We start from the raw sequence: 16,049 nt of genomic DNA, 5'->3' as shown, positions 1-16,049 counted from the left end.
TCTGGACATAAAGTGACAAGAGCTGTTTTAGTGGCATAGGGCAAATGGTAGCCTCACTAGAGTTGATTTAAAAGAGAATGAATGAAAAGAGGGGAATTGAATGTAGACAAATCCATTTTTGTAAGGTTTTGTTATAAAGTAGAGCAGAGAAATGGAGTAGTAGCTGCAAGGAAATGTGAGGGCAAGACAAAGTTTTGCTTTTAATTGTTTTTTAAGATAGAAGATAATTACAGCTCATTTTTATGCCCATGGTAATAACCCAGTACAGGGAGGGAACACAGATGTTAGGGAAGAAAGCGGACAATTGTTGGATTGAAGCTTTGAGTAAGTAAGATGGAAGGAATGCATGAGGTATGATCACAGAGAAAGGCGGAGTATGTGCATTGTTGGTGGATGTTGTGGTGGGAATCTAGAAATTCTCTTCCTGATGCTTCTGTGTTCTCAGTGAGGTAAGAAGCAAGGTCTTCAGCTACAAGAGGATAGGGTGAATGTACTGAAAGGCTTTTTTTTTTTAATGAAGTACACAGTTATTTTATATGAAATGTATTATGAGATAACCAGTGAAAACCATTTCTTACCGTAACAAATTTAAAGTGTTTAGCTTAGCAGTTGATGTACAGTAGATGCCAAAAAAAATGCTTTACTGTAAAACAAAATTGGGATCAAATTTTCATTTGATTTGTGAAATGAAGATCTGTTATTTCATCCAAAGCAATTATATATAACTTCAGAATTTCTGGAGAAATTGATGTATGGGGTGGGGGGTCCCTATAAAAATAAGAAGTTGGGTTGAGGAGAGTCAGATGTATTATTCATCATTACTGTCTACATTGATTAAATTTATTAGATGACTAATCATAACCAAGGTTGTTGGCAGGACAGAGTATGAGAAGATCATTTCATCCTATTATTCAGCTCTGTCTTTAGGCTGATCTCACACTCTAGTGAGGAAAGCTTCAGTAAGTTTTATGCTGAGTTTCATTAGTGCACAGAATAAAGTCCGTTGTATATTACTGCTTTTAAGCAAATCAAATCAAAGTGCCTTAGCCCAGATCATTCCCCCAGCATTACATAATATAAATGCCCAGAAACAACTGCTGGGGAAATCCCACATTCTCATCTTCAGTCTGGGTCATGGGATCAGAGTTAGCAATGTAAGAGAAAACATTTAAACTGGCCCCTTGAATGTCTGTACCTCAGAATTCAAAGAAGTGACTCCATAATTTAACTGAGAGGGAGAGAACTCCAACTGTAAAAAACACTGAATTCTGCATCTATTGGGAAGATAAATGCAGAAAATGAATGTTGGCATTTCCCCTTCTCTTTTACTGGTAACTCGTGTAGTATATGTTGGCAAAAAAAATAACGACAGACAGATAAAGCAGACTGTGAACCACCAGATAACCTCTAGAAGTTTTTTACACTGTTCTTCCTTTAATATGTTATAGCTTTTCAGTTGCCGGGTAAGTGACTTCTAACTAGAAATAGCTCATATCTAATTACATTAACATTTTAACTTTTGAATTTGGGATGCACAAAATGTGTGAAATTATATATGTATATATGTCATTTGCTTTTTTATTTTTTGTCTCAGACAACAATGATGTATATAACCAGGTGGTAAAATAATCAAGTCACAGGTCCAAAATCATGTTTGTTAAAACACAGCATTTTTGCAAGGCCAATATTAAGGAGTGTTTAAATCACAATTCAGAAAATATATACAGTTTTTCAATTATTTTGATTTTAGTAGTGATTTTAATGGTTGAATGATTTTAATAGTTGAAATGATTTTAATAGTTGAAACACTGCATTATTTGGTTATTTATAGGTGGCAACCATCTCTCAGTATAATAGATTCCTTTTTCATAGGAAAATTAGCTAGTAGTTCTTTTTAAATTGGCACTGCAGTTCAGACCTACAAATTAACTTGTACAATTGTAAACATGTAATGTCTCTAAAATAGACTGCTTTGTGTTGAAGCCTAGAAATTATTTCAGTTCCTTTTAAAAGAGCATTGCTCTGGATAATAATGCACAAATTGAGACGTTGGGAATCTAGTTTACTTTTTGTGTTCCTCAAAGAGTTAGGCAAAAGTATTATTTGATTGTTTTAATTTTGACTGTTGGCAGTGCAAACAGGAGTTAGGGAAAAGAAGCAACACACAGTGCTTAAAAGCGTAGGCTCTGGCATCCGAATGCTTACATTCAAATCATGACTGCACTATCAGCAGTGTGACAATGGACAAGTTATTTAAACCTCATTATCCCTCAGTTTCCTCTCTGCAAAATGAGGTTAATAACAGTATCTATCTCAAATTGTTGTGATGGTACAATGAATTAATAATATTTATAAACTACCTAGAAGAATGTCAGAAATAGTAGAAAGCACTATGTAAACATCCGATAAACATAGTTTATTGTTAGGGCAACAATTCTTTACACCTTTGGAAGCTGCTATCAATTTCATGTAATCTTCTATTGGATATAACAGCGTTGCTGTCCTTTGATTTTTGGAACTTTCTGTGCAACGGGACCAGGGAGCTAAGAAGTGGGTAGCCACGGTAGTATGTTTGAGCTGGCTTCTACTGGCTTGCAAGAATTTTGTGAGCCAATTGTCAAACACAGTCATTATTAATAATTAAAATATTTAAACTGAAAAGTATATTAAAAGAAATGGTAATAAATATTTTAAAAACTAACCACTTCCTAATTATTTATTTGCATTTTACTCTTGTCTTTGTTCTTGAGATTATTTACACCTATTGTATCTAAGAATTATATATCATGGTGTATTATTATGCATTTCTTCCTATCTCCGTATTCAGTGACATCACATTGGTAGCTCAAAATAGGCATGGTATAGTATTTACACTATGAAACTGAGCAAATGTTGCAAATCAAGCCTTGCCCCCACCCCCAAGAGCTGGTTGTTAAAACATTTACCATCACACTACTGGATCAGGGTCAGAGTGTCCCACTAGTTTCTGTTATTCTATTGCTGAATGTTATCACGAGTAAAACAGAGATTGAGGAAAGGATTGTAAAAAAAAAAAAAAAAGTGCTTACACCTTAATGGAGGTTTCCCCTATAAACACTTTCCTATGTTAAGCTTCCAAAATACTCTATATCACCAGAACCATAAGCAATGAAGAAAGGGCTGTTAATTTCATTACGATTAATAACAATTGTCTGCTTTTGTATATCATTGTGTAGTTACATGTTATCTAATAAGAGTATCATGCTAACCCCCTAAGCTAGAATGGTAGCTATTATCATCACTACTATATAAATGACAAATCTATTTATATAGAAAGTTCAGATTCCATAAGATTATTACTTTCCCATGGTTATTCAGCTTGCAATTGAAGAACATTACATATAGATTCAGATTTTCTGGCTGCAAATCAAGTGAAAATTCCATTTGTGTGATGAATGTTATATTCTTTAGCAAAGCCTTATTAATTGTGAGTTAGAGATATCTCCCCCCAACACCTCCACACTCCCTCCCTCCCTCCCTCCCTCTCTCCTTCTGCTCTGCTCAGCATGTTGGATGCTAAAAGTTAAATGTATTTGAGTTTGCAACAATTTTATAGCACTAACAAATGTTTTTCAAATACATCTGGCTCTGTTATTACAGTATCTTTATTTAATCAGTTCCCATTTATGGTTATTTAGATTATTTCCAATTTTTTGTTTTTACAATGAACGGTCTTGTCAATAAAATATATCTATAGGATAAATTTCTACAAGAAAAATTGCTGGATTAAGCTATATGGAGATCATTCAACATAGTGATGAAGAGTCTGGGGTCCTTCCCCTGCTAGCTGTGTGACCTTGGGAAAGTTATTTAAATTTTCTGTGCCTCAGTTCTCTATTGCTAAAATAGGGATAATAGCAGTACTTCTCATAGATTATTCGTGAGGATTAAGTGAATTGGTACATGTATGGTGCTTACGACAGTGTCTGGAGTCTAACTGCTCAATAAATGTCAACTCATTGTTATTAGCACTGAAAATTTTAGATAGGTATTTACAAGTTTCTCCTCATAAGTGTGTAATACTTAATACTTCTGTTAATATGAGAATGACTATCTCTTCACATCATCAATGCTGTGCCTGATTAAACTACTTTTTAATGTTTGCTAATCTGATAAATGAACATGGTATTTCATAATAGCTTTTTATTTCTTTAATTAAGCATGAAGTTAAACATTTTCACGTGTTCATTTGTGTTTCATGCCCTAAATGTTTCACATTTTGCCTATTTTGTTGTGTGTTATTGATCTTATTATCGATTTGTGGGAATTCTTTCTGCATTAGGGAGTTCAGCCTTTTTCTGTGCTATGACTTACCTTCATTGTATTCCATATTTTTTTCATAGAACTTATTCCTATTTTTAATAACGTCTTTATGTCGATTTCAAGCTTCATATGATCCAGGGTCATGTCTATTTGTTTATCATTGTATATTGAGCATCTAGCAAAATGCTGAACACATAATGAAGGATCAGTAAATATTTAATGAATGATACATATGGTCCAGGTATGACAAAGAAAATATTTGATACATAAATAGACTGGGAAATCAGAAAGGAAACTATCTTGTCTGCAACGTAATGACTTTGATTTTGGATATGTTGAGTTTTAGGTAACAGCCACTATTCTAAGTTGAATGTGTTTAAGACTCTTACGTTGGCAAGATACTCATGAAGATTTTGGAGTCATCACTATGAAGTTATTGATTCAAAACAGATGATCACTGATGGAAAGAATGTTATGGGAGGGTTCATAGACAATACTTCTAATCAAAAGCAATTCCAGGTGGTTATAGTTGTTGTAACATTTTTAAAGCAAATATGAAAAGAAAAAAATGGAAGCATTGTATATTTCCAAGTATAAAGATGTGATAAATGTGGGAAGATTTTAATGTTTGGAACAAAAATTATTATGGAAAAGTATTTAGATAATGTTAGTTATATCCAAATCACGTATTATGAAGAAATGAAACCTTTACTAATGGAAAACTGAGTTCATCAATAAGCTGGTGGGAATCAGAAGTCCTATTTTTGTATAAGGTAGGCTATTTGTGTTTTTTAGTTTATAATTGGACAGTGATTGTTTTCTATTACTGAAATATCACTGAGAGATTAATTACTATCATTTTAGTCTCTAGGTCTGTCTTTTATATAATAGATTACATGAAATCTGCATGAACAATAAGCAACTATTGAATCTCCCAAAAAGAAACACTTATTTTCTCAGAGCAGAGAACGTCTTCTAAAATAAGCTATACATATTATTTAATATCCAGGGATATCTTTATGGCTGCAGTCATTGAATAACCATTGTGACTTAAATGCCTATGAATTAGTACCTTTATAAGGCTGTTATAAAGTTATAATTCTTTTTTAATAATTGTAAAGAAATAATCAAGGCAGAAATTCTATTCTGATGGCACAGGGGATGTGGTAATCTGATGTTAATGTCGATTTTCAAATGCTCCTGTAGATTAAGAGATACTGTCTTGAAAGTGTCCATTTTTCTTTATTTATTAGAACATATCTGTAACTTAAGAAATTAGAAGGACAGATACAATTGTACTGATCAAATTATTCAGCAGACAAAAATTGTAGTCACATTAGAATAACTTCCTACTTAACTGTTAGCTGCCTTTGTCTTATTGATTGGAAATCCTGGTATTTCTGAGCATTTTTGTCATGAAAGCAAGGTTCTTAGGTACAGTCATCAGTTTCTTTCCTCCAAGTGAGGGGCTTGTCAGTGATGAATGAAGTGATCTATAAAAGAAGATGCAGAGGGCATGAAGACAAAAAATAAATCTACTTGAACTGGTACAGCAGAGCAGTTTATCATGGCGCATCTGGCTGAGCATGTGCTTGCAGTGGACACTAGAGGAGACGTATAGTGAGAGTCACTCAGGGGCTTTCAGGAAGCCAGTCATTTGCTTATGCCAAGCTCTAGGAAGTGCTTATTTTCTACTTATAAGAGGAACATTTATTCATAAAGAGAGAATAGAAACTCCAAGGTGGCCTGTGTTAATATACAAAGGAAATAGTTACAGAATTTTTGCTCAAGGTGTGTATGACTTGTGGTAAAAGACTGGAAATAAACACAATGCAAAGTGTATTTCTTGTTTTTCATAATTACAAAAACATTATCCTTAGAGTTGCTTCTCAAAGACTATTCGCAAGAAGCAAATGGCAGTAGAGTAAGGTTTCATTTCATTCAAATAGTTACTGTTAGGCCAAGCACGGTGGCTCACAACAATAATTCTAGCACTTTGGGAGGCCAAGGTGGGAGGATCACTTCAGGCTGGGAGGCCAAGGTGGGAGGATCACTTCAGGCCAGGAGTCTGAGTCCAGCTTGGGCAACATAGGGAGATCTGGTCTCTACAAAAAAATTTTAAAAAAAAAGGAATGGTGGCACATACCTATAGTTCCAGCTACTCGGGAGGCTGAGGAGGGAGAATCACTTGAGCCCAGGAGTTCAGAGTTGCAGTGAGCTATGATTGCGCTACTGCACTCTTGCCTCGGCAACAAAGAGAAGCCCTGTCTCTAAAAACAAACAAGCAAAAATAGTTACCTTTCCTGCACTTTTGCTCTGCCCCTTGCTGAGACTTGGGGAAAGGAAGTCAATGATTTGTTGTTAAAGCTCAGTTACTTTCCAAAGAGGTGGGCTACCTGAGTCGTGATAAGCCAGTGTCAAAAAACTGATCCAAAAATTGGTAAAATCCTTAGCAGTACTTGGATGGAACAGAGGGGTGGAAACCACTGTGTTCTGGAAACGTACCACCCAAAATCAGAATGTAGGAAAATGTGGCTGCCTCAACTTGAGGCTGTTCTCTTGGTATGATGAGGGCCAAAATGTACTCATTTACAGAAATATGGCCAAATATTGCTTGCTTACGTCAATCCACATCTCTTTATAGCTAACTATTCTCAATCCCATTACAGAAATGGAAGCTAAGTTTAGCAAATTGTTTGGCCGTTTATGTTTAGTGCACAAAATTTTTAATTAACAAAGTAAAATGCCACAATCCATTGTAAATCGCTTTGCTAAACTTTCAAACTTAATAAGGAATTTTGTCTTGTCCAAAAGCTACTTTCAAACCCCTGCTGATCTGGCACTCATGTCTGATTCCCTGTGGAGCTGAGTGAAAGAATGTAAAGGGAGCCAATTAAAGAAACTTTGAGCCAGAATAGACAAGCAGAGGCCATCTTGTCCATCCTTCTGCCTTCAGGCAAAAACCATCCACTGCAACACAAATTTTTGCTTGAATCCTGCTGACAAAAATGCTCACCACATGTAAATGACAAGTCATAATCCAGTTATTGCAACTAAAGCAGATTGTTAACTGCTCAAGACTTATTTATTGTGTTCTAAAGATGCTGAGTATGAAAGCTCATCTGAATTGTCTTAATTCCCCCTTTCTAGAAAATTATTTTGTACAAGAAATGTGCTCAAATAATTGTAAAGATGAGGGAGGTTTGTGTCCAGGAAATAAAGTTATCTTTATCATCTTATTAAATATATTTTTGGTTTCCTTTCACTCTAGGTTTACCTTATGGGTGGGAGGAAGCTTACACAGCAGATGGAATCAAGTACTTCATCAAGTAAGTACAAGCATCTCAACCAAGTAAGCAATTTTCTTCACATCTGGAGAGAACCTGGAAGTTGCAGAATAATCAGCAAAACTAAGAAACCTTCTTGGAGGTTACAAAAATTAGTAACAAGAAATGAAGCCTCACCATTTTCATTTCATGTGATTTAAATGCTAATATCAGATATCATTTGGGGAAAAAATCCTAGTAATAATTTCTAGGGAAACATCAAAAAATTGGAACAGGATCATCATTTGAACTTAAATGCTGGCTGCCTAAATTCACTTGCTGGCTAATAGTATTAATGTTTATGAAAAGTTAATACCTAACAAAAAATGCATTTTGTATATCTTTAAAAGTTATTAACAATAATACTAATAATCAACATTTTTTAATGCTTTAACATGCACACAGTTCATTCTGCAACTATTTTTTGAGCATTTGCTGTTTGCCAGGCAGTGTACCACACCCTGGAGATAGAGTGGTGAAATATATAGACTGGTTTCTTGATAGCATAGAATTTACACAATAGGAAAAACAGACAGTAAATAACTTGAGATAAATAGGACAGTATATGAACAAACCATACCTCAGTGGATTCTCAGAGCAACCCCTTGAGGTATGTGTACCTTGTCATTTTTTCTGTTTTATAGGTGAAGAAAATAAGAGCCTTGAGTAGTTACCAAAAAATCTATCACTACTTAACTAGCAAATCAGAACTAGAATCAAAGTCTTCTGACCCCAAGATTCTGCTACTACACTAGACTATCACTGATAAAGACCCAGCCTTGAAAGCCTGAATGGGAATACATTCCCTAGTGCTGAACTGGTTAGTTTTGCCCTGGACAGAGCACTGTGATATACTTCTACCATTTCCTGAAAATTCCTTTTATGTCAGAATTGACATTTTGAGAGCACAAAGGGGAATCCCAGCAGACTCCTAAGATCTCAGAGAACTCCTTTGTGTATCCTTTTAGCAAAGTATACTTGGTATGCATTTTGGGAGGAAAAGGGAGACATGTCTTTGCTATCCCCTTTCAAACATGCAAATATTTTACAAAGCAATATCCAGATTTTGGATTCTCACGCCCTGCAACTTTACACAGTTCCTACATCTCTCTTAACCTCAGCTTTCACATCACATAATGAGGGGACTATTACCTACTTTATAAAGTTGTTCGATGTTAAGCACCTAGCATAGGACTTGGAACACAGTAGATGCCCAATAAATGGCCATCATGAATTTACAATATGGAGAAACCATCGTGGAGGGAAAAAAAACCTGAACAATCATATGACCATTAAAAACACTGAGGATTCAAAAGCTTTGTATTTGAAAAAATTTAAGGAAAAGCTAGAGATAAACCTGTCTTCTCTAGTTTTTTCTCTAGTGTTTTCATGCTGAATTTTTTTCTTGCAATCTCTAGCATGAAGTGATTAATCAGGCAAAGGTGTTGTTTATAACATCTGAAAGAAAAGGAACTTTTGGCATAGAAGACCCAGGAATTCCATGTGCAGATTACATTTAGTGCCACACTCTTTACTTCCAGAATCAGACCGCTTCTGGAAGGGGCTCTCTAGTATGCAGGATTAATCATGTTTAGTTTCTGGAAGCTTTGAATCACTGTACTGTAGGAATGGCAGGAAAATGAAAAAGTACATTCATATCTGTGTTGAATTTCTTTCTTTCTCTCTTTTTGATATTAACTTTATAAATTTATAAAGGAAAAGATGAGGGCCTGAGCGTTTACTGAGCACTAGCTTGTGCTTAATAGTCAGGAATATGCTAGGTATATTTCTCTATGCATTATATCATTTAATGCTCTTAACAATGTGGAAAGTAGATGTTGCTGGGCTCTTATTGGAATGGCATTATGATGTTGGTGCGCCGCATCTTGCCCTGAGTCATGCCTTTCTCCTAGAAGGTCCGCAAAAGAAATGCGTGATTAAAAGAAAGAAAATTAGCATGCATTATTAACTGGGGTTCTGCATTCAGGGACCTTTGAAAAATGTCAGTAAATGAGTCTGGACCCTGTGAGGAACTCCTTTACCTAAACTTACCTGGCTGTCAGTATATCCTAACCCAGAGCTGAATGTCAGAATCTAACTAGTGCCTTAAGAGAAAAGAATACTAGGGGCACAGTTACCCAAAACAGAGAACGAAGCGGGAACAAGAGATGGTCAGCCAGAAAGTTGATTTGTCTCCTTACCTGTGACCCAGCTAGCTTAAGCCACTGTTCTTTGCAGCCTGGAACAATAGCCTTGGGCTGGACTCCCACTCTGCGGGAGAAGAGAGTCCCAGAAGAGGAGACAAAAGGGAGTCAATAAGCCCTTTGGCTTCCCTGGGAACCAACTCAGTGTCTGTGGAAAGAACAGAGAGACGCTACATTTATCCTAACCCCATTGCTTTGCTTAGAAAATATACCCCCAAAGGGTGTGTTTTGGAAGTCCATCAATTTTTTTTTGCCTTGACCTTAGTCTTGACACATAAGGAAAACAGAAAAAGAGACGATAAAATAAATGTATTCCCCAAAGGGCCATAGTAGGTTTCATTGTCTTACCATTTCATTAGGAGAAACTGTTAAAGAGGCTGTACTTGTCAAGGTCACACAGTAGTAAAATTGCAGAGCCAAGATTCAGGTCCAGGGTTGTCTGACTCCAAAGTCACCCACGCGTGCGCACACACACACACACACACACCATGCCTCACCACCTCCATATCCTCATGTTAATATAGTATGTTGACATGTGACAAGAAAGACACTTTAAACAGATCTCAATTTAGGAAGAGTTCTATACTTTATTCATTTTAAAATAGTAGAATAGAAACTTGGTTGTAAGAATAAGAAGTTGTCTTCCAGAGATTAAAAAAGTCAAAGAGTAGAAATAAGAAAATCTAACAATACACCGTTGCTTCTTTTACTCAGCCTCATGAAGGAATGGGGTGTTTGGTGTAAGTTAGTTTTTTGTTGTTGTTGTTGGAACTTAACCCTGTTCAAGCACCAAAACTTATTTTAGTTTAACTGTTCTTGATGAAAGTCTTACTTTAGTATATGTTACACACTTCCCTGACTTCTTATACAGAGGCCAGTGAACAAAATCCTTATGAACATCCATCATTATACATAATACAGTGAGTTCTACAGGGGATATTAAGATGTATAAGACAGAGTAGAGACACAGCTGTCATCTCTTGTTTCTCTCAGTGTCCCTGTTTCTCTCCCCATGCCCATTCTCTTTTGCCCCCTCTCCACAAGTCACCTTCTTCCCCAGTTTTGTATTTGGAGAGGACCGGATGCCAGATAATGAGGCTGATTTGAACTGCTTGTAAATAGCCTTTGAATGGAGTTCTGCAGGAGTGCTTATGTAAGTCAAGTGTGATACGTAAGTTCTGTTGCAGGTGGATTTGATTACAGGAAGGCCATCTGGTATCAGGGAAAGAAGAGCATGGGCTTTGGACTTGGAGAAACTTTAATTAAAATAACAGTGTCTACACAAAATAGCTGAATAAAATAGCTAAACCTCAGGCACATTTACTTAACCTCTCCGGGCTTAATTTCTCCATTTATAAAATGGGAAGTATATTAGCCCTTCATAGGGTTCCTGTCCAGAATGAAGGAGTTTGTGTATGTAAAGGGCCTATCATAGCACCTGGTCCAAAACAGACACTTTGAGCAAAGGTTAGCCCTCTTCACTCCCTCCCCTTGCTTTCACATTTTGGTGGGAGTTTCTTCATGGTTCTTAGCTGCATTCAACTAGGTGATGTTGCCAGATAAGTAAAGTTTGCATAAGCAGACATCTACTATATGTCTTTTTTTTGGAACTATTTAGTTTTGGTTTGTCATTTTTGTTTTGTTTCAATCTTGATTCTCTTACTACCCTAACAAAAATGTTCAGTCTGTATAGCCTGCATTAACTTTTGAGGTGAGAGTGATTCATTTACCATATAGATGATACTTTGAAGGCAAGAAATAAGTAATGGACTCAGATCATTGCTCTCTCACCTCTACTTAAGAATAGTGACTGAAATCACCCTCCCAGAACACCAGAAGGGATGATGGTCTATATACACATAATCTCTTCCCTGAAATTGGCATCTGTCACTGCCTTCCCTGAAATTGAATTGTAACATCTGATGGAAGCCAAGCCTCTGGCAAGGGAATAACTGTCAGTGGTGTCCTGAGAATGTCCAGATGAACATAATCCTCATTGAATATTCCTGCCCATCCACATGTCCATCACACATATATTAACACTTTGTCATCTACTTAAATTCTGATGCAAGAGAAGAAAGCATTTTACCTAGGATGAACAAATTTAATCAGTGTTGGCATTGCTACAGCCAGTGTTTCATAGAATTAATAAACATATATGTCTGTGTGTGTGTGTATGTTTCTGTGTGTGTGTGTGTGTACCAATATGTATATGCATATATGCAGGTGGGCAGAGCTTGCTCACTTGCCTCATATATATGTGAAAAAGTATATATGTTTTAAAACTATTATTTATATAGTTTTAAAACGTATTTGTGCATTCTAGGAAATTTTTTCTTATGTTCTGCTTAGAGAGAGAGTTGCAACATTCTTAAATTTAATAACAAACTATCCATGATCTTGAGAATGCTATAATGAAATTTTCTGATTAACTTGATCCATTTTTCTACCCAACTTCTTATCTTTTTCCCTTTGAAGTTGTATACTGTTACAGATTTATAGTAGTCTTTGGTATGATTCCACTTGAAAGTTCACATGCTTTATACGTGTTATATAATGTAACAAAATTATTAGGAGAGTTATTAAGTTTGCAATAAAACTGAATTTATGACAAATTAGACATAGCTGCTAATTGCTTTTTTTGTATTCTATTATCTTTCTGTTGATTCAGATTCACTGTGATTTATTTTCATACTTGTATTAACTCTATATCTGCATAATAAATTTCTCCAATATTTTAGCTTAAACCAATATGCATTTTCTTACTCAAGTTTAGAGCATCTTGAATCCAGGAGTGGCTTCACTGGATTATTCTGACTCTCTCACTTTCTCTCTGGGTCTCTCATGAAGTTGTAGTCACTGTGTTAGGGCTGGGACTTCAAGAGTGGCTTAGTGAGCCGGCTAGAGTATTTGTTCCAGGCTCACTCATGAGGTTATTGGCAGGAGGCTTCACTTCCTCACCATATCATGAACACGCAGGGCTACTCACAGTATGGCAGCTGTCTTCCCTGAAGTAAGGGACAAAAAGGACAGAGAGAGAGAAAGACAAAAGCTACGGTGTCTTTTATAACCAATGTCAGAGTGACTGATCTACCATTACTCCTGCTATATGACCAACCCTGGTTCAGTGTAAGAGGCTCCTACCCAAGAGTATGAATACCAGAAGGTAGGGATCACTGGGAACCATCTTAGAGGATGCCTAGTAGATGCCGCTTCACAGTATATGTAAAATATATGTTTCATATGACTTATATAAATAATATAAAATTGTCTATGCCCAGTACTTGCTTTGAATATTCAATTATACCAGCAGTTCCCAACCTTTTTGGCACGAGGAATCCATTTTGTAGAAGATAATTTTTTTTCATGGACCGGGGGCAGGGGGATAGTTTTGGGGTGAAACTGTTCCACCTCAATCATCAGGCATTAGATTCTCATAAGGAGCACACAACCTCGATCCCTTGCATGTGCAGTTCACAATGGGGTTTGCGCTCCTAATGCCACCACTGATCTGATAAGAGGCAGAGCTCAGGCAGTAGTACTTGCTTGCCCGCAGCTCACCTCCTGCTGTGCAGCTGAGCTCCTAACAGGCCATGGGACACTACGAGTCCATGGCCGGGGGGTTAGGGACCCCTGAATTATCCATGGCCCAGGGGTTGGGGACTCCTGAATTATACTGTTGGTAATTTTTCAAATACATATAATCATTTGCTTTTAAGTTACTTAAATTTGGCTTGTAATTCTCCATGCATTCATTTGGGTTGATATGCCTTTATATCAGATCCTAAAATCTGAGATATTGTTCCTCATATTATAAATTCCATTCTTTATCACCTAGGCAGTATTATACCTAGAACATTACAAATGTATATCAGTAGAACCTAGAAAGTCTATGTGTTTGAATAAAACAAAAGTTTCTGTCTAGAACAGGGAAGGGAAATAGATTTTAACTCATGCCATCTCTGTCTGTTGATAATAGCTGTCTCAAGTATTATTTTGAGAAGAATTCTGAGGACATATTCAGCTTCAGTGATGTATGCCTTGATCAGCTGGAGATGTCTGCCATGGGTTTAGAGGGAGAGGTGGTGTGGAGGACACATGCCACATCTTTGCAATCTTTTTCTTCTAGAGTGTATTGCTAGCACATGACAGGAACTCTGCCATGATGAACAGTAATGATGCAACTATTAGGTTGGAATAACAAAATAAACAATGAGAACACCCCTGCCCCAAATTTCTTACGAGATGTTCAGTATGTGAGAGCTTTGTTTTTATGACTCTACAGTATAACTAAATTCCAGTACACATGGTTTCTCTCATTTCTCTCCAGTCAAAATTCATTAATGCCCTAAAATGATGTCTGTACCTGGGTTAAGATAGCCAGTTAGTTTGTTTGCAAGTAGGGAAGAATGGCTCATAATCTATAAGTGAATAAATTGTATTGTCTGCCTATTGTATTAGTTAAAAGCTTCAGTTACATTGTGTCATCTCATTTATAAACAAAGGAAAACACAAAAGAGAAGAATTTTAGATTATTATTTCTTAGGCCCTAACTTTATTTGCAAAGTAGAGCCTAGCTTTGGTAAGTCTAATGCAATTAGAAATTAGGGAGGTTGGAAAGGAGAGGATGAAGAGGAAGGAATGGTTTCTGAATTAGAAATTTTAAAAGTACTACTGTTAGCTTTTTCTAAATGCTTTACAATTATTTTAGCTTTTTTTTTTTTTTTTTTTTTTTTTTTTTGAGATGAAGTCCTGCTCTTTCACCCAGCCTGGAGTGCAATGGCTCAGCGGCAACCTCCGCCTCCTGGGCTCAGGTGATTCTCCTACCTCAGCTTCCCAAGTAGCTGGGATTACAGGCACCCACCATCACACCTGGCTAATTTTTATATTTTTAATAGAGACAGGGTTTCACCATGTTGGCCAGGCTGGTCTTGAACTCCTGACCTCAGGTGATCCACCCACCTCAGCCTCCCAAAGTGCTGGGATTACAGGCATGAGCAAGCACCTGGCTTATTTTTGCTTTTAGTGGACACTGCCTAACACCCTTCTTCTGAAGATCTCATTAATTTGGGGGCTTTGATTCATTTTCTGTGAATGAGGAAATGTCTACTGACAAATTAGTAAGATCTAAGGCTCACTGCATGAGGTGTCATGGCAATTTCTATGCAATTGACTTCAGACTAGATAAGGAGAATATGTGTAAGCTCCTCACTCTCTTTTACATGTGTAAGAATTCTGGGCATTTTATTCTTAATGAGGCTACAATGAAGAAACCAACAAAGGACTTAAAAGATGAAATATGGACCTTTTTAAATATTTTGCCACCAAACACTTCTTAGCTATGAATGAGTTGTAAGGTGTTGAAATTACTAGACTGCACTTTAAAGCTGTAACCATCCATGTGACAACTGGTTGAGAATATTCATTACCTAGCACAGGGCCTGGTATCTGTAGGGATGATAAATATTTATCGAATGAATACTGTTGTTGGCAGTCTGCGGAAGCAATTGATGGGGGAAAAAATAAGCACTTTAGTAATCAGACAGAGCTAACTTCTAATGTTTATGCAACCACTTTTGAGTGTGACCTTGGTGGTGTTATTTCAATACTCTCTACCCTCTATTCTCATACAAAAACAAAGATAATAATTTCTATCTGTCTCCCCAGATTGTTTTGAGAATTGAGTGAAATGTGGGGTAAAAAGCACCTAGCAAAATACCTTGCACATAATGGGTGCTTATCAGCTGTTAGTTCCCTGTCCCCTTCCTTATTTTGTACTATTGCTACTTGCCAATGGAGGAGTTTAAAATGACAATATTTGCACAACTGCAGATGGAAACCAGTAGCCAAAACCTACACCTGTGCCACTCTCTGGCCAGTCAAAAGCCTTGTGACAGAAGCAGAGACATTGCAGTGATCATGAACCTGAGACAGCTTACTCGGGAATTTCTGTAAATACCTACAAAGATATGTAGGAATATGAAGTACTGTCTGAGAAATCGTCATGAAATGAAAGACCAGGCAGCTGGCTTGGGTTATTCAGAATGGCAAAGCCCACTAAAATAAAAGGAACATCTAGACCTAAATATTCAGCATCAAAGCCCTTTTTCCCCCTCCTTTAACCAATGACAGGTATAACATAGGCATGAAGCATGTTTTTTCACATTTCATTGAGATATTAAAATAAATTATTTGGGGTTTCATAAAGTACTTTGGA

At 36.6% G+C, this 16,049-nt stretch overlaps 1 protein-coding gene across 2 annotated transcripts in view; it reads left to right on the top strand.

Moving 5' to 3' along the window:
• STXBP4 (syntaxin binding protein 4) overlaps window positions 1-16,049 on the top strand; it is a 197,888-nt gene that overhangs the window by 171,494 nt on the left and 10,345 nt on the right. For both annotated transcript variants that reach the window (XM_025361495.1, XM_025361493.1), the window contains one exon: window positions 7,574-7,631. In XM_025361495.1, coding sequence (XP_025217280.1) covers window positions 7,574-7,631 — 58 coding nt within the window. The remainder of the gene's footprint in view (window positions 1-7,573; window positions 7,632-16,049) is intronic.

The sequence above is a fragment of the Theropithecus gelada genome, chromosome 16, assembly GCF_003255815.1.
Source record: "Theropithecus gelada isolate Dixy chromosome 16, Tgel_1.0, whole genome shotgun sequence".
NCBI classification, from domain to species: domain Eukaryota; kingdom Metazoa; phylum Chordata; class Mammalia; order Primates; family Cercopithecidae; genus Theropithecus; species Theropithecus gelada.
Note: the sequence above shows the minus strand (reverse complement) of the source record. Positions and strands in the feature narration are given on the sequence as shown.